This window comes from Dermacentor andersoni, chromosome 5 (assembly GCF_023375885.2).
Source record: "Dermacentor andersoni chromosome 5, qqDerAnde1_hic_scaffold, whole genome shotgun sequence".
NCBI lineage: Eukaryota > Metazoa > Arthropoda > Arachnida > Ixodida > Ixodidae > Dermacentor > Dermacentor andersoni.
The window spans coordinates 95,509,506-95,528,343 of NC_092818.1; the positions used below are offsets into that span (position 1 = coordinate 95,509,506).

Genomic DNA, 18,838 nt, shown 5'->3' on the forward strand with positions numbered 1-18,838 from the left:
TCTGAGAGGTACATCGATAGGAGGTACACCGCACGCCTTTGCATGCGGTGAGCCAGTGGATAGTAGAATGTAATGCAAGCCAGCGCACTGGCGTTTCTCAAACAATACAGTTTACGTCGCCGTAATGATGTAGGTGCCGAGTGAAGGTAATGCGTCCAAAGTAATCTAGCTACCGAGTATTAGTTACTTTGTTCAATAAAAGCGAGTTCAGAAGCCGCAGAAGTTACAGCGTATGTTCGAACTAATTTATCACTTAAGAGAATAACAGCGCAAGCAAAATGAAAGATAAAAAAATAATAAAAGAACATAATAAGCGACACTACGAGGCGTTGCGTAGACATACACGTGGATGTTACTGCGCTTCATAAGTCGCATTAGTCATACAAGCGCCGTCAAGGAATACAGACAAGTGACAGTCACCTGTCATTAGAATACCTGTCAGATTCAATACCGTCTTGTACAGGCAAGCAAGTGATTAATAATAAAGCTTAGTCCTCCGTATGGAGCAGCCAAACCGAAAACAGCAAACCTTCCAGAACTACGATTGGAACATGCACTCGCTCACCAAGGAAAGCTGCTACAAAGCGTTAATGAAAATTTGCCACGTTGCTCACTCGCACTAGGTGGCTGGTATAGAGCGAAATGCAAGGCACGTACTAGCGATTCCGAGCCTCGTGTGCTGCCGGCATCCGAGGCTGGTAAGGAGCCAATCTTCGAAGCTGCCCTTTCCTTGAACTCGAGCTTCTCGGACAAGATCTTTACATTGCCGCCGCCCGCTTTGTGCTTGACGTTGTCCAAGGAGCCAACCTTGGACGACGCCTTGTCCTTGAAGTCCAGCTTCTGGGTCTCCACCTGTACGGTACGACACGCGATAATGGGACAGGTGAAAAAGTGAGGTTTGATGAGAGCCGCACTTTCAATTCTTCAGTTTGGCTGAAATTAGTTTTGCTGCTCGCTGATTGGTCAAAAACCAGTGTAAGTGGACGGGATGCGAGATATTTTGTGAGTGGTAAAAATTTGACATCGGCAATGCTTTCAGTTCAGTGCTTCTTGAGTGAACTGGGGGTGACGTATTCACAGATGATCACTTTCAGAGTTAGTATTACTTTCGCAAGATTTCGCGACAGTCGGTAACTGAACGCATGAGAACAGGAGTCGGTCAACGCGAGACAGAAACTCGCTTTGGGTCTTGTGGACTGAGTTTCGAGAAATATCGCGAAAGTTACGCAATCACCGAAAGTGATCGCTCGAGGTTACCGCCCCTAGTAGGAGAGGTGATGAAAAGATAGGCCGAGCTAACGGACGGGGGATACCACGGCAGTGACGCGTCGTACTGTACGTTACATTGCATAATACTGCGAATGTCACTGACAGTTCTCAACGGAAAGCACCACCGTACATTACTGCGGCATGTGGCTGTCACGTTGGAAACTACGTCGCGAGATGGGGATCGTGGTCGTTTTCAAAACTGCACATCTATACAAAACAGAACCTTACATGTATGTACCGTCGTCCGAGTTTTGTGATGTCGGCATTGGCATCATTCTATGGGTAGTAGTCCATTCTGTATTTGTAAATAAAGGTTAATTCAAAGTTGTTATTACTTTGACGAAGGCTGTGCCACGGCCGAAATGTAAAAAAACGTTACGTTTCTTCAACTACCTATCCACCGGACCTACAGAACATTTCCTTGAATTATATATATATATATATATATATTTATATTAGTCATAAGAAGCCAACGAACACTGACACCAAGGACAACATAGGGGAAATTACTTGTGCTTAATAAATGAAATAAAGAAACATTAAATGAATGGAAAATTAAAGTGGATGAAAAAACAACTTGCCGCAGGTGGGAACCGAACCCACAACCTTCGCATTATACATAGGGGTTTCTTCGAAGTTCAGCACGCAGGATCCGACGTAACGTACGCAGGGAAGAGACGACTTCAAAAAAGTTTGTCGTCTCTTTCCTGCGTATATATTAAATTGACAAGGAGTGGACAGGTTACGCTTCTATCATTCGCAAACTTGCCTTCACTTGGCCACCGGTCGGCTTGTGGTCGACGTTGTCCAGCGACCCGACCTTTGACTGCGCCTTGAAGTCAAGCTTTTGCGAGAGGATCTTCTTGTCTCCGCCTCCAGGCTTGTGTGCCGCGTTGTCCAAGGAGCCCACCTTGGGCGCGGCTCGCCACTCCAGCTTCTGCGTCGTCACCTGGGGTGGGAAGAAGGACCACAACGTGAGGAAACGCGCAGGCGGTTTTCAGGCCGCAATTATTATTTCAGGCTCCTTGCAAGTTCGCAAGAACGTAAAGTGATGGAATACGAAGGAAAATAACGTACGGATAGCTGCCCGACTCACAACTTACTTTATCTTGCAAAAAAACATGAATATATATAGGAATATGCATAAAGAATATAGGTGTACAAATGTATAGAGAGTGCAAAAAGGAAGCTATGAACATCAAATAAAAAACGAAGTTCTAGCATGCGTTGGACAGAGGTGCAAGGTATCACAGTAAAAGCAAGTTAGGTGTTGACAAAATCGCATTTCTTTGCCAGGCCACGCCAGTGATTAGCAAGTTGCTCAACTCTCAGTACTTTGTGTATCGATTTATTATACTAAAAGTTTCATCCGTAAGTTCACGTGTGAAAAGACTTTTGTGAGTGAGCGAAGCTACGCAATTAGAGCTTCTGTCCGTCTCTTCTTTGCCTTCGGTGTAATGCTACTTAGCACGCCAAATTGCACAGGTATACAAATCGGCACCAACACGTCGAACTGGCTGTTCTACTGCTCCCTCGTTGGCGCATGCCGGCACTCAGTCCCGACATTCAGTCCACACTGGCGGTGTCCTTTCAAGTAAGTTTGTTGTTGCTTCCGTAGAAGCTGCGTATAAAATTCCAGAGGACACCGGCGCAACGATGTAGCAGTTAGCTTATAGCTTTCCAGGCACTTCAAAATGTGAAACACAGATTAGGCAAACGTATCTAAATGAGATAAAGACTTTGTAAAATGCAGAGCTTTTCGCTTGTTCCACGTGGCTGCAGCACCGTAAGGGATTTGACTTTCCCCATCCCGTCACATCCTGAAAAAGGCTAATATTATTTGGAAACAAAACAAAATTTGCGCCATTCCGCTGCGAATTCCTTAACCGGTGATGGACATCAAAGCTACCGTTGAAGTATAAGCGGATAAAAAGCAATGAAACTTGCAAAACGTCTTACGGGCTATTTTGTGACCTTTTCAACAGTTGCCCGTAATATTGAATGAATTTCTAAACTTTGTTCATTTATTGGCTACTTTTATTCATGGCTAAACTTTAGTTGATGTCAGCAATGCTAGTTTTGGCTTTAGGCCGCTTTCTGTTTGTTTTGGTGGTTTTCTTAAAGGAAATTGGTTACTGCAGTTAGTTTTCGTACATCCTACCTTTTTTTTTTTTCTCGCCGCGTTCATTTATATTTCCGACATGTTAAGGTTTTCGCTTGAGTTAAGCTTCTAGTTTTAGTGGTAATTATATTACTTTGGGCTTTTCGTGCATTTCCTTATTGCTCTACGATTCCCATGTTGGCGCTGGAGATTTGATTCCCACTGAAATATTCATTGGCTTTTCTTTTTTTCAACGCCTTCGCTCCATCCTATCGATTTTTGTGTATGCGTCGTTGGGAAGCAGATTAATATAGGTTACATACAGAACAACAAATTTACAGACATAAGACGTGCTCCTTTGACATAGGTCAAATTGTATTACAGAGACATCTAGGAGCGCCTTTTCTAGTGTATAGTGGAGCGAAAATAGAGATATTGTTATTTTCAATGTAGCACATGTCGAAATTAACATTAAGTTCCTTGAAGAATGACCGGCTTCGGCTAAGCAATGTGCAGCTTATGCGCAGAAGGTATTTGATAAACATTGAATTAGTAAAATTCGGTTGACTGAGTGGCTCGATGGAGACTGCCACACAATTCTTGGTACTCGATACTGTCAGACGTCTTGGCCACAACAAAAACGCATAATTTTATTTAGAATTTTATAATTTCTTTATAATTCATTATTAATTGAATAAAGTTGTCTCTAAAACACTCGCAATATCTGATAGAGAAATCACAGTTTAGCTGAAGGCAAGACGTCTCTCTGGGCGCGATTCGACAATATTCGCTGCGCAGTAGGGTTGGGAGTGTGTTTTCTCACCTTGACTTCTCCGCCCTTAGGCTTGTGCTTGATGTTGTCCAGAGAGCCGATCTTGGAGCGCACGTTCTTCAGGTCGGGCTTGGGTGCCTGGCCCACAGGAGCCTTGATCGGAGGTAGTTCTGCAGGCACAGAGTAAAATCTCGAGTCGCTGTCACGTTTTTAAGAAGCAGGTGTACAGAGAATTATCAGGAGCAGGTGGTGTGTTTGATTCTCGAAGAGAGAAGAAAAAATTAGAGGAATCTGCGCAGTCTTTTGCGAGACATGCATCAAGAACAACGTCAAAGGGAAATGAGTGCTTGAAGGTCGGCAAGGCACTTCGTCACAGAGGTCTCAAAGATCAGGAGTTTTTATGAAGACTACGTTAACTGAGAGGGTCACCTATTGGGCGCCGTTGCACTCAGTGGCACTCCTATCGTTTGCCTAAATTTTGTCATTTACGAGATTTCAGATTTCATTAGACGGCCTTTAGGACTCTTACCTGCATCTGCAGCTGCTATATATCCTAAATTTCACCTCGATTCTGCAGTTATTATGCTAGTGATGATTAGATGCTAGACGAAAGTTAAGTTTGGTGGCGCCCGAATTGAGACTTCACCGAAGGCGTTTTTTGTCGGCCTGCATTTACCCACTCACGCTTACAGTGCTCCTTGCACATTTATCGGTTAATTGTGGGCACTAGAGTTCTACCACGCTAAAATGAAGGGACTCCTTATTGCTTATTATACTCATCGTCCTTTCACTGTATGCAGAGTTTCAAATCGATACCTTTATCCAGTTTATCCACCTGTCGCTGCGCATTGTTCTCTCTCTGTCTTTGTATTGGAAATAGCCTTTGCATGCACAAAAGACACGTCAGTAAACGCACAGTCGGCGTAAAAAGTTCGCGGACCGCTGCATCTCGGGAAACAATTCTGCAGGTCCAAACCACAAGTTGGAATTTGGGAAGCGAAGCTTGCGTGAAGCCGTTAAATAAATACCACACAACTGATTATATAATTTTTATTCTGCGCAGTGATTTGCACTATAGCGATTACACTTGCCTGCTAATGAAGACAGCAAGACGCGGAGACTCCCCCCCCCCCCAAGTGACCCAAGTGACCGCGCGTTATGCTGTCTCCGGGATTGACTCCCTTGCTATGACACTCTATCGAGAATCGACGCGCCGCGTAGAGTGGGCCGATCCGGGAGCTAGTGCTACGATAAACTGCACTTAAATCGGCGGGAGACCAACCACGCAGTAGCGTCAAACCCCAAATGCTGGGAAAGTAGGCCTGGGAAGGTTTGCTTCGCAGAAGGGTTGAAATCCGGGCCAGTTGGCACATAGTTGAAGAAAAAAAACAAGTAAAAAAACACAAAGGACAAGAGGAGAGGGTCACACCACAGCGACTGGGTTTGCTTCATTTAAACGAAAGTTGGGAACTATAGTGACGGCAGGAAGTATGTCTTAATGCGATTAGCATTCTTAACATACTTCCGCCACTTTATATATATATAGCCTCTTTGAATCGCTTTCTAATCATAAACAACAAAAAAGAAGCTAAAATTTCTCCCGAGCTGGGCGGATTCAAACCCATGTCACACGAGTTCCCCAAACGCCGCAACCCGATGCTTTTGCTCTGCGGGCAGCACCGGTGCACTAGCACGCACCGGTGCACCACCGGTGCACCACCGGCGCACCACCGGCGCAATCTCGCAGGTCAAGCAAAATATGAAAAAAGGGTCTACGCACTCCTGCCGCTAGATGTGACATGGTGTATAGATAGGATAGCTCTGACGTGAAATCGGATTTCTTGTAGGGGTTGGAAGTTAAGCGAACGAAAATCGGTAGGCCGGTTGTCTTTGGGAGCCCACGGTAAAACCACAAATGAGGCAGCGCAAGGTGACATGGGTTTGGGCCTCTTTTTGAAGTCAGAGAAGCGCAGAGCAAGATTAGTTGTGAACAGAGGTTCAGGAACATGGATGAAAAGAAATGGGCGTGGACACAGAATGGAGGAAAAAGTTAAGAAAGTTGACAATCAAGTACAGGGTAATTGAAAGTAGACATCCAGGTGTCATCAAAAAGAAAGTGAGACGACAAACTGGACGCAAAGAATGGAAACAGAAATGACCACGTAGATTTGCGAGAATGGGAAGAAACAAATTAGAAGGGAACCTCTGTACGATAACACAAAAGGCAGTGCCTTGCTATTTGAGGCTCGGGCTGGTTGCTTAAGGATAAAAACATACCGAAGCAAATATTCGCAACAAGACCGGTCATGTGTCTGCTGCAGCAAAAAAAAAAAACGCGGAGACCACTCTGCGCACCCTAACAGAATCCGGAGGTATTCCTTCAACGAGACCCGTAGGCAAAGTACACCATACAGAAGCACTTGGCTTTAAAGTGGGCGTAAGCATCAACCGGCCTGCAGTCCAAATAAGCAACAGTGGTTTAGAATATTGGTGAAAAAGAAAAGCAGGGGAGAGACTAATACAACCGGATCCGTTACGGGAGTACGCAACGGTACAAAGTAGATATAGAAGTTTGGAGGAAGAGAAAATAAAGATTTGTGGGATGCACAAAAATGCTAGAATGAAAAGCATGTATAGCAAACGTGAATAACTCAAGCAGGCTGGGTAACTGTGTGTCACGGCACGGTTTCGAAGGGAATGTAAATAAATCATCATCACCATCATCGAAACGCCAGAAAAGAGGCTGGCTGCAGCAGACGGCTTATAAATGACGCGTTTCAGCAGTGGCAATGCGGTGCGGTGTGTCGCTTGAATGGTAGACGCATTAACGTTGACAGTAATTTTTAGATGACTTCTGCTGAATTTTTAAAAATTAAATTCATCAGGTTTCTTGCAAAATTGTTTTAAATGATTACATTATGTGGTGAACTAAAGTTTTGTTAACTCCGTAAATCAGTGATCATGGTATATTTCTGTAAACTGCACGTATGTGGACATCTGAAGCGAGAAAATATGTCGTATTGCACAGCACTCTGTATTATAACAGTACCTTGAGTAAGACTTGCAAGTCCCTCGTAAATATTCTCACAATTTCACGTAAATTGTGAAATCATATATCGCCTTTGTCCACTTAAGCTGCTCTAACAGATGTAGTTTTACAAAAGCGCGATATCTGGCTTTGGTACAGAGTTACGGTTTCGTAGACGCTATGATCGAATATTTTTAAAACTTACAATTTTTGGCAATTTCTATAAAATATTTGACGCCCTAAATCAAAATTCTGCTCATTAAGGTTGATAGAACTTAACTTTTTTTTCCATGCAATAAAAATTATTCATATCGGTCCATCGGCTTTCTCATATGAGCTTTTCTGCGTTTCACATAAACTTAAATGGGCAAATTCGAGTTCGCCCCGAGCTAAACGTTTCTCTTAAGCAGTAACGTGGTGCGGTTGTCGCAGTTTACATTGGGGTGCATGGTATATCTAAGTCCCATGCGCAGCAATTTTCTGAAGACGCGGGAATCAAGTGCAGAGAAGGCGCAAAGCCACGTAGTGTTTACTGCGGGCACGAAATGTTCATTGACGTGGCGTTTGCACGCGTAATCCGCTGTGAAAATGTTTACACCCTTATAGGTGTTTTCTTGTCGCACTGGCAACGCCTTTACCGTTAGGGCTTTGCAAAAATTTATAGAGACTGACAACGGAGCTCCAACTAGACGTGCGATGACAAAATACTTAGTTGAAAACTATGTCATCATTCTGACAGCTTTGAGCGCACAGAAATATCCGACACAGTAGTCTCATTTCTCTCCCTGTGAAATTTTATTGTCGGATATTTCCGCGCCCAAGGCTGTCAGAATGATTACACAGTTTTCAACTACGCCTTTCATCATCGTACGTCCAGTTAGAGCTCCGATGCCGGCCTCTATAAATTTTTTAAGGCCTTAACGGTAAGGGTGCTACCAGTGCGATAAGAAAACACCCTTAAGGGTGTAAATATTTTTACAGTGTGGCATGACGGACAGACTACCAGCTGTAGTTCTCAGAATACTGGGGACGAATCTCCAGCATCAACACAATATAGTATGGGCCCCCAAGGTTAAGGTGACTAGAGGGAAATGAAGAGACGGATCTCACAGCTCGCGGAATCGTAAACTGAGCGACCCCCCTCCACCCCATCTCTCACTCAAATTCAGGACATCTTGGAACACCAGAGGCTCGAAAGAAGATTATACTCGCCCCCTCATCCGGGTTTAGATGGGAGGCACATGGTAGATTTAAGAAAAAAGTGCTAACAGGGATCTTCCCAAATCTACCAAGGTTACAGGCAATTGCGCCCACCAAATATTAGGATATATGCCCTTGGTGCAATGGAAGGCCGGCTTTAACCCACATTTCGTGGGAGTGCGCTAGTCGTTCTTTTGCAAACGAGCCAACACTAGCACACCGGATTTTCAAAACTGATCAGTGGAGGTTCAGCTGACCTGCCAAGACCGAGAGGAGCAGCTAGCACTTCTCGCCCAGGTCCGGTGGGCGGCAAGGGATATATATATATATATATATATATATATATCAGCAGCCTGGTTACGCCAAAGGCCTCTCCCATACTTCTCTAACTACCCTGGTCATATATATACATATATATAAGAAGAACGTCGAAAGAACAGTAGTAAATGTAGTAAATAATAAAAAAAGGCTAGACCATGACATTTCGTCACTACAAAGCTGCGCGCTAATGTCAAGGTCACTGGGCGTGGCCGCGCGACAGTGAAAGTCCCGTACGGGACCTTCATGGATGTCAAAGGCTTCGTTATTACCCGGCTCTTTAAGCTCCGCATGTAGGGTTTGTCGCACGGCACGCCGCACGACTGTCATTAGCCCCCGAGATCTTTGACATGGAGCCCTCCTGCGTGTGACGTCTGCGGTAAGGTGGGGTGACTTTGCTGCTAAACCAGGCGTGCGCGCTCACTATGTGAAGGCAATGTGACGTTGTCGGCTGATCTGCCCTGCTCTAGTCTTTGAAATATGAGCTTGCAGGTTTGTAAAACAGTATGTACAGAATGTTCCGGAACAGAACACTATTTCTTGCGAGACAGAGTCGCCGTCGTCACCACGGTTAGTGTGGATTGCTCCTGGGGCGCGATCGGAGACCTTTGTTCGATACGCGTTCTGTTCGGTTGCTGGAACGTCGCAAAGTGGCAGTATGCGAAATTTGTGAAAACGGGGTGGAGAGACCAGCCAATCGGCAAGCGGTGAACTCCCCGGAAGTTTCCTCCCGTTCGTCGTCTGCTTGCAGACAGTATACTACAAAACGAGATGTTTCTAGTCTTCCAATGAATGAAATATTTATCTAAAAAATGTTTTCTTTCTCAGGCTTCAAAACGTTTTCAAATAGTAAAACGTGTGACTACTACAATTTTTAACTATTAGTTTCTCTGCGTTGTCCCTAGGTGGTGTCGCGCACAGGGAGAAAAAAAAAGAAAGAGAGAAACGACGGGAACAGTGGCGCACTTTTCAAGAGGCAAGAACAACATTCCAGTGGCTCGATGGCAGCCAATGATAGGGTCGAGTTCGCCGCACAACCAACGCACAATTTGTTTCAAGAAACGAAAGGGACGCCGGAATTCGCTTTCTGCCATTTCTTCTTAGGCGTTTCGCACCTCCACTGCTCTCGTTCCTCCTCAAGCAACGCCAATGCAACAACCGAAGTTCCAATCGCAAGCGCCATTTTCTCGAACTAAACTATGGATTGGATTCTAACGTGCCATTCCGCTGTCGAAGCCACCGTTTGAATCCAATCTAATATACCAGACGCGCTATGCGAAGCCGGTCTTGTAATAAACGTATGATCGCTCCAAACTTCCCAACTCCCGTCACGTTCGGCGCCTAGCAGATGACGTGCTCGTTTGCAAGATGATTGACAGGAGCGTGCCGTCGTTTCGACGTCACCAAAAATGTGGCCGCACCCCGCGGCTGGCGAGGTCAGCGCGGAGTAGGCCAATCGCGCACGCTGGTAACCGAACGAACGCGCCGAACAACGATATCCGATCGCACCCCAGGGGTGCCGTCTCAGGGGTGTCGACAAACGCCGTCGCCGAGCCGAGGATCCCGAGTTTCGAGCCAGAGACAACGAACGCTGCCGACTGAATGCTCGACGCCTCCGGGAATCGGTTCCGGGCCTGCGCGTCACCGAGAACTTCCAATGCCTATAGCCGGCGAATCCATGGGAGGTGCTAAAGGCTGCTTTCAGCGTGAATTCTTCGTCGTAGAGTTCGGGAACAGCTGCCGCGTCTGTGACCAGGTTCGACATCAATCTCTTCACGGTGAGCTCGGTGCGGGACTGAACACAAGAGTCCTGCTTTTCAAGTGCTTCGCGAAACCTTCCCCGACGCCACCGACGACGACGACCACGACGACGGTCGGGCGTCGAGGACAAGGACCGGATCTACGATGATGACGACTGGTACAGAAGCGCTGTACATAATAATTGTGACGCACGTACTGTGACTTGTATGCATGTGACTTGCTGGGGCTTGCGTGGCTTATTGGCCTGGCCATGTATGACCTCGCAAAAACTTGATGGCCCTTAGTATGAGCATAGTTAAGCTATGCATAAACTCGTAAAACTTAGCAAAACCTAGCAACGTTTGGTATCAGCCTAGCCAAGCCATGCATAACCTCGCAAAACTTAGCAAAACCTAGCTATACTTAGCAAAAGGTGGAAATAGCTCCGCTGTGACCCAGCCTTGCACCACTAGTACCAACTGTCCACATTTTTTTTCCTTTTCCGCTAAAACTAAAAAGTTTTGCATTTAAATGAACTTATACTTTGCGACTTATTTTTCTTGCATCACTTAGCAACAAGCTAGCGGCACGCCAGACGTGCCATACGCATACGGCATGCGCCAGACACGCCACCGAAGCGAGCGAAAGCGGCTGCGCATGTGGAGTTCGCCTGTTCAACGACCACTTTCTTTTGGACGTAGGGTGTTTGTTGGGCTCCCGGCGTATTCTTGCATACCTTGTGCCCATCGACACGGCGAACCCGCACTTCTGGACTACATCAAGATGAGGAATTTTGTTTGACAGTCTGCGACGCGTTTCAACCAATTTTAGGCTTACGGCACAGAAGCGAGACTTGTGATGGAGTTAGCGAAAAGCAGTTCGGTCGTCCTGGCGTAGTTAATTTGAGTTAATGACTCGCACTGGGAGATGTCTGCGACGCTTTCTATGAGCCCCAATATTACTTTTTTTTTTGGTAGTTTTTGGGGCACGCTCGCCGCACCCGGCCTTGTGACGCAGTTTCGCGTGTACTGAATCTTACTGGGACAAGTTTTGGCGCTTTCTCTGACCGCCAACATCACTGTAATAATTTCGCTACTTTCGCTGGCACGCCAAGCACGCTTTTGCCAGGCACGCTGACCGCGCCTGGCATTGTGACGCAGTTAGCGAAAAGCAGCTCGGCCGTATGACGCAGTTAGTTTCGCGTGTACTGAATCTTGGTGCATGGGACAAGTTCGTGACGCATTCGCTGACCCCCAACATCATTGCAATTTCGTTACTTTTTCGTATACTTTTGAAGTACGCTTACCGCACCTGGCGTTGTGACGCAGTTAGCGAAAAGCAACTTGGTCGTGGTGAGAAAGTAAATTTGGTCTGGTACTGAATCTCAGTGAAATAGGTTTGCGACAGTTTTTGTGGCCCCGCAACAACAATACCTTCTTTTGGTACTCACGCTTGCAAAAAAGCGACGAGCGATTGCCGGGAGTGATAACACCGGTGTGTGTTGCGTGCGCCGGCAGAACGCGCAAAAGATAACGCCGAGGGGCTCAAAAACCAACAAGTTGAAAATTCAGTCTTCTGAACGACTGAAAACAGGCTTTGCACACACACATTTGTCTTGAGTGCTAGTAGAAGGAATTCTGCGAGCGTATAGCTTGGTCTGGCTGAGAGCCTGTGTTGCCGCCATTTCTGTATACGCAGCTTTTTTTTGCAAACAGGCCAAGTTTTTTGGAAACGCGCAGTCGCCCGCGTATTTGTGCTATTGAAGTGCAGGAAATAATGACCGGGAATGGGGGAATGCTTGAGAATCAGACGTTTTCATATTTTACGGTATTGTTCGGGATGAGTCGGGTATTTTCTACGCCATGTGTACGTAGAAGCGAATTGCTTCGGTTTGTGATGCCACCCATTCGCGACTTTCGCACGCTTCGCCTCTGCACGCAGTAGCCCTTAAAGGTATGAACAGCAAAATGACGCATGTCCGTAAATTTTTGTTCAACTGATGCCGTCTGGTGGGGCTCCGTGCAACTACTATTGCTTACCTGGTGCCGCATCGTTGGGTCAAAGCACAAAAAGAGCCCGAAACGAGCATTCGTATAGAGCAAAATAAACATTTCCTCATCTACAAGGCGTCTTGCGTCTGCTTTATGAAATTGCACGTGGCACAGATTCGATAGAGGCTTGTAAAGATTGTTCGCAATAATTTGTACTAAATAAAACGATTTCGTACCAAGAACACCAGCGCTTGAGCAGCAGAAGCAAAAAAAAAAGAAAGAAAGGAAAAAAAAAATGACGCTCCGATTAGCGCAGCCGGCCCAAGGCGTGCCAGCTAGCGTTGAAAACGTGCGCGGTCAAAACCGAAATTGGAGGATGTTTCTCCCATGCGCTTGTGCGCTTTATGGGAGTGTCCGCTCTAATTGAATGTCGCGTGCTTTGATTAGATGGACACGAAATACCATGATAACGTTTTCTGCGCGTCCCCGTTCGTGCATCACTGACTACTTGCCAGCCTTTTACCCTTCATGTTTACCTCAATGTCGCTGCGTAATCTAGACACCTAAAGTGGCATACAAGTAGCAGAATACTTAGCAATAATTTTGACGTATATTGTATCTATAGACGCAGGAAACTGTTAAATTAGTGTATAGTTAGTAGCAACGGTTCATTTCCAGGCGCTACGCTATAGGCCGAAGGAGTGAAGCACGTCGACTCCAGAATTGTAAGCATGCAGAGATATTTTACTACGGAATGGCGGATTCAGAAAGCATGTTCTTATTTTACGCACTTTCTGCGTTCTCTTAAACAACGGGAAAATAAGTAGGGCCACGACAGTACGCCAGCCTGTCCCTAAGCTCCGCTGAACCAACGGTGGCACGAAAATGCCTTTCGGATGTGTATGCCAATTAAGGCAACGCATACACCAAAGACATCTAACACGTTTTAGGCGTCTTTCCAAATGCTTCGCGATATCCAAACTTTGTGCAGTGACCTGCATTTCTCGTTTGGAAACCACGAATGACATCTTTATTGAAAAGGCTGGCGCTATGTCCTATGATGGGGGGTCTAGGGGAATTCTGGGATAAAATGAGAAGAACGGTAGGTCACGAAAGTACTCATGAAAACAGAATCGACTTCGGCTGAATATTCCAGGCACGATACGGTCAATTCGCGCTCCTCCTATATAGCTGACCTCAGTCGTGGAGATGGTGAAACGCGGCGTAAAAATTCCCCGACAATTACGATACTCCCTAATACGAAATTCGAGCGCAGCTCTATACGTGTTTTCACTTCGCTACATATTGGCTGGCGCGGACAATCTGTCTCGTGCGGCAGGTTTCAAACGGAACGAAGTGTGGCGCGACTGCCTCGCTAAACGGGAGATCGCGAGAGGCAGCCCTTGAAAGGCGCGTGGGCGCGATTTACAGCAACCGCCACTCATGCAGTGCGTTGTTTCCATATATGGTATCGGTGGCGTCTTGTCGGTGAACAGACGATGCGCTAAAGCCCCGTAAAGGGCTTTACGATGCGCGCTACTCTGCCGCCATCTCGTAGCCATCGTCGCCGCAGAGCACTTCTTGCGCGGTACTATACTTTTCTTCTCTCGCGTTCGCTACACCCTCGTCCTCCGCTTTGCGCTTCATAGTTCTGCTGCTCCCTCCTCCGCCGCTTTTTTCCTTGCGTTCTCTTCGCTATCGCCGTCTTTCACCCTCCACTGCACTACGCGTTCGCTCTTTCATCCTTCGCTGTGCTCGTTAACTCGGTTATGCCGAGGGACGCCGACGTCGACGCTCGCCACCGGAACGGGCTCTAAAAACGCTCTAAACGTGCGCTCTAAAAACAAAATTACGGACTACTGGCTAAGATAAACCACGCAACGAAGTTATTGTGTATTCGAATGACGTATATAGGGAAGGTAACTTTTATAGCCAGTGATAATTACGTTCCAAAACAAATTCGAAGCTCGCTATTAGTTGATTGACACTTGATATCGACCACGCTGCCGCACGCCCGTCTTTGACAGCATTCACCATCACCTTACGAAACACAGGGCGGAAACTGCCTTCTAACAGCTTCACTATGGCGCCGAGACGTGCCGCCTAAAGGGTTGCAGAAAATAGCGCCTCTTCCTCTCTCCAGTCACACTCTCTAACAGCGTCGCTTTAAAGTCTCGCTATAAGGATCGATTTGGAGTCAAGCTGAGCGCTGTCCAACGTGTTCCAGTAGGATCAATAAGTCGGCAGTTCAATGCACTGTCCAATGTGTCCAATAGGTTCACATACGTCGGGACTTGTTTGCGCTTCTCTGGCGACACCAATGGAATATGCAGTAAGCTGCCAGTTGTAGGATAATATAATAATACAATCTGGGGCTTTACATGCCGGAACCACATCTGATTATGAGGCACGTCGTATGTGGAAAGTGCCGGATTAATTTCGACCATCTGGGATTCCTTTAACGTGCACCCGATGCACGGAACACGAGTGCTTTTTGCGTTTCTCTGCCATCGAAATGCGGCAGCCGCAGCAGGGAATCGAAACCACCACTTCGTATACTGAACAGCTTGACGCCATAGCCGCTAAGCCACCACAGCAGCTTTCAAGCGGCAGTGCTTGAAAGGCAGTTAATTTCAACTTTCATCGCGATGCAAACTATTTGGTAAATGCAGATTTTTTTCAGTATATATAAAGTCATGCACTATCTATCAGCTGTTCTATAATGTACTCATTATGCTCTCTTTTGTTGCGGTACTTAATTATTCTCAAATTTTTCATTTGTAGATTTGTTTGAAGAATAGCTTCATCTGTGCTATATACGACTGCTTTCTCATTCTTTTTCTTTTTTTTTTGCATATTGTTGCCCATTTTGGCATGGGGAAAATGGGGGAATATGCTGTATTTGTATTCCCCGTATTCCTATGCTGTATTCATTCGTAATAAAGAATTTTCTTCGCATTTTCTCTGTAATCCGCAAGCGCTTCGACATGTGTGATTTATATAATCGGTTACATAAGAAGTCCCACACCAGCCTTGGGCTGTACTGGACCTCTTTCTGTATAGATACTTGCGATGTGCCTATCACTTTGCTGTTATCAATAAATTTCAACGTCAAAACATGGAACCAGCGCTCACTTTTCTGCTCGGAGCCAGGTGTCCTCGCCGTCTTCGACGGGGAGGTGACGCCATTCTTGGTGGGCGCAGTCTTCTTAGGCGACGGTCCGCCTTTTTCGTGAATGCTGCTGGGCTTCTTGGGAGAGCTGGGCGTCTGCAATAGAGTGCCGATGGGTTATTTCAAGCGAACAGTGGTTTCCATAGCTACCGCATGAACGTTCAGCGCTTCTTTCAGGCTTTCCGCCCGGGCCTCGACAATGGGTGTTCGATTATATCGAAGTAGTCCACACGCATTGATTTGGTGGAATGTGTCGATAGGAGCCCCTGAAAGGCCTCTGTATCAGCACATGCCACTTGGAATAGCTCGAGTTAGGGCCCAGAAGACACAATGCGTTTTCGGCCCGCATTTATATGAACAGCATACGCTGGAGCTCTTTCCACGAACACGCATAGGCCAATCAGTTTAGCGAATGCGGGAACGACACGCAGTTCGTATAAACGAAAAAGTACTGCGAAATAGCCATGTCGGAATCAAGAACGTTTTCTAAGACCACAGGGCAGCGTTTTTACATACCCTAGATTCACTGTCTCAGCTCTCTACAGCTCCAACAGTTTCTTAACGGGGTCTTACTTCCTGAACGTACGGCCATGTTTTAATGTACTACGCTGTTGTATAAGGCTACAAAGTACTAATTTCGACCACATTGAGTCATTTCATTGGCGCACAAAATTACTATAATGCAATACCTTGGTTTGGGCGAGCTGGTTCATCTTGACAGTTTTCCTAAATACCCGTTAAAGATGAAAACGAAAGGAACACATACGACAGGCCAGGCGCTGAACTCCCAACTGGTGTTTCCTTCAAGCAATCATCTGCATTACGCACTCTGCATCAGGTACGTCATGCAGGCATTATTACATAAAAGATTGTATGATCAATCAGTCCACCTGCCTAGATACCTCGAAGGAAATGTCACTTCTTTTTCCTGCAACGCCAAAGACAGATAACTGACGCACGTATCATCTGCCTTCCTTACAAAATACGCTTCAGCTATTTCGCGCTGTTTTTTTTTTCTTTGCTGAAGAAAGTTGTGTCGCCAAAGACGGGTGAATGTCGCAAACCGACACAATGCCAATACAGTTTTTTTCAGCACCTTGTAAATTGTAAGCAGGGTGTAACCTTCAAACCAAAAAGCACCAGAAACGCATGCGATGCCATACTAATCGCGGGACCAATTACACCAAATGTACTTCAGATATTGTGTATGAGATACCCTTAGATTGCGGATGCGTTTATATAAGACAAACTGAGTTCTTCAACAGGACTAGACAGCACTAATGACGTTGGAAAAGGATACGGTAGCCACTTGGCTGAACACTGCAAAAAGTGCGCATGCACACCCATGTTTGGTGACACAACTTTCTTCAGGAAAAAAAAAAAAAAGAAAAACAGACCGCGAAATTGTTCAAGCGTATTTTATAAGGAAGGCAGGTGACAAGTGTGTCAGCTGTCCGTCTTTAGCATTGCAAGAAAAAGAAGTGACATTTCTTTTGCGGTATCTAGGCACGGGAACTGACTGAGCATACAATCTTTTATATGATGATGCGTGCGTGATGCACCCGATGCGCAGTGCAGAAAACGGATGATAGTTTGAAATAAACGCCACTTGGAAGTTCAGCGCCCCGTCCTGTCGTATGCGTTCCCTTCGTTTTCGTCTTTAGCGGGTATTTACGAAAACTGTTACTACATTTCGTTTCCACACGGAGTCTTGTAATATGGTATGCGCACCATACATTCTCTAAATTTTCATTTACGCAAGTGTAGCGACTAAGGCACGTGGAATTGTCCGACTTCGTACGGAACGCTTTACTGAAGCATAACGCAAGCGCTTTTTTTTTTCTGCATTCCTGTCATTTCGCTGCTGCTGTGCTCTCCCGTCGTCCTTGAAACTGAAGGACCTCGTCATACGTCCTTCTCCCGCACTTAGAGACGCTACTTTGCGCGTGCCTAATTCGGCTGTTTCGCTTTTCTCGACCCGCGCCGTGCATTTAAACGCGTCGCTTCTCTTTCCTCGAAACGACCATCCGCGGTGGTCCGCGGCTGAGACGTTCCTCAGCTGAGTACGAGGTCGCGCGCGCGAATCCCGATTGCGGCGCCCTCTTGCTATAGGGGCGCTCAATGGGAGAATAGTCATGCGTTTAGATTTAGGTTCACGTTAAACAGAGCCGAATTATCAGAAATGAATTCGGAGCTTCCCGCTTTCATGTGTCCCACAATTCACTGTACAGTCGAACGAAGTTTTAACGAACATACGTATGCGCTAAAGTATTAGCGATATAAAGTATTATCGCTAAAGTATTACCGATATATCGGATGATTCGGTATACCCACATTCAGCCTATCACAAACTTAAATTAGCTTTTTGATGCGTTCGTCATAAGGTGGATTATTATCTCCAGTGGAGAAAAGAAGCACGCAAGGAACCCATTTACTGATAACAAAGCTACACGTGTAACCCAGGTTGTTTTTTCCTGCGTCTTGATCTGCTCCTTCGGGTCAGTGAGAATGGCCTTCCTGGTGAGCGATATTGTGAACGCTTCCGTAGTGCACTTCCCCCAATGACGGCACTACTGGAGCAGCACATCTGATGCAAAAGTGTGCAGCTGCACAAAAGTCACTCTCTCAAGGCTGCGCTTGAGGCATTCAAGCGCCTTAGCTGCGTTGGCAGCGATTCGAGGCCAGGAGTTCGATATAATCAATGTCCAGTTCATTAAGAGGAAGACGCTTCACATGAGTACCGGTCAGTGAATTTCGCATGTTCGATGCAAATAATAATGAATACTTTGCGTTATCCGGGCTCATTATGTTTGGTTTTGTCTGTGCACCAATTCGGAACATAAACCTTTACCAATAATTTCTCAGTACTTGTACTCATACCTGACGCGTACTGCTCGCACTGTTTTTTTTTTTTTCTTGGCGAGCGAGCCCTCGTTAATATTTCTACGCTATTTCTTACTTCAAGGCATACAGGAAGTGACTGCTTTGATCTTTTCACTGCCTCGGAAAAGTCCACTAAAAACTTGCTTCATGAATTATTGCCTGACAGCACGTTGTATGGAAGCATGAGGAAAGAAGGAGACTAAAGAAAAAGTGCTCAGCAAATACAACGGAAAACTATTACCTTGCCGCATGAGGTTCTTTCTGTCGTCTCTTCGTTCAGACGAAACTGCGCTCTTAATTTTAATTAGCAGTACACCACGTATTATCACAGTAGCAGATTCCGCTTAACGCAAAAGTTAAAGCC

The 18,838-nt window shown here is 46.0% G+C and overlaps 1 protein-coding gene across 2 annotated transcripts in view; it reads right to left on the reverse strand.

The window, feature by feature from the left end:
• LOC126530907 (uncharacterized) overlaps window positions 1–18,838 on the reverse strand; it is a 105,317-nt gene that overhangs the window by 7,153 nt on the left and 79,326 nt on the right. The window contains exons 4-7 of one of the 2 annotated variants that reach the window (XM_050178233.3): window positions 15,555–15,687; window positions 4,194–4,312; window positions 2,039–2,218; window positions 658–852 (exon numbers count right to left, since the gene is read on the reverse strand). In XM_050178233.3, coding sequence (XP_050034190.1) covers window positions 658–852; window positions 2,039–2,218; window positions 4,194–4,312; window positions 15,555–15,687 — 627 coding nt within the window. Of the gene's footprint in view, window positions 1–657; window positions 853–2,038; window positions 2,219–4,193; window positions 4,313–15,554; window positions 15,688–18,838 lie in introns of those variants that run through there. The other variant, XM_055070857.2, reaches the window with a different exon arrangement.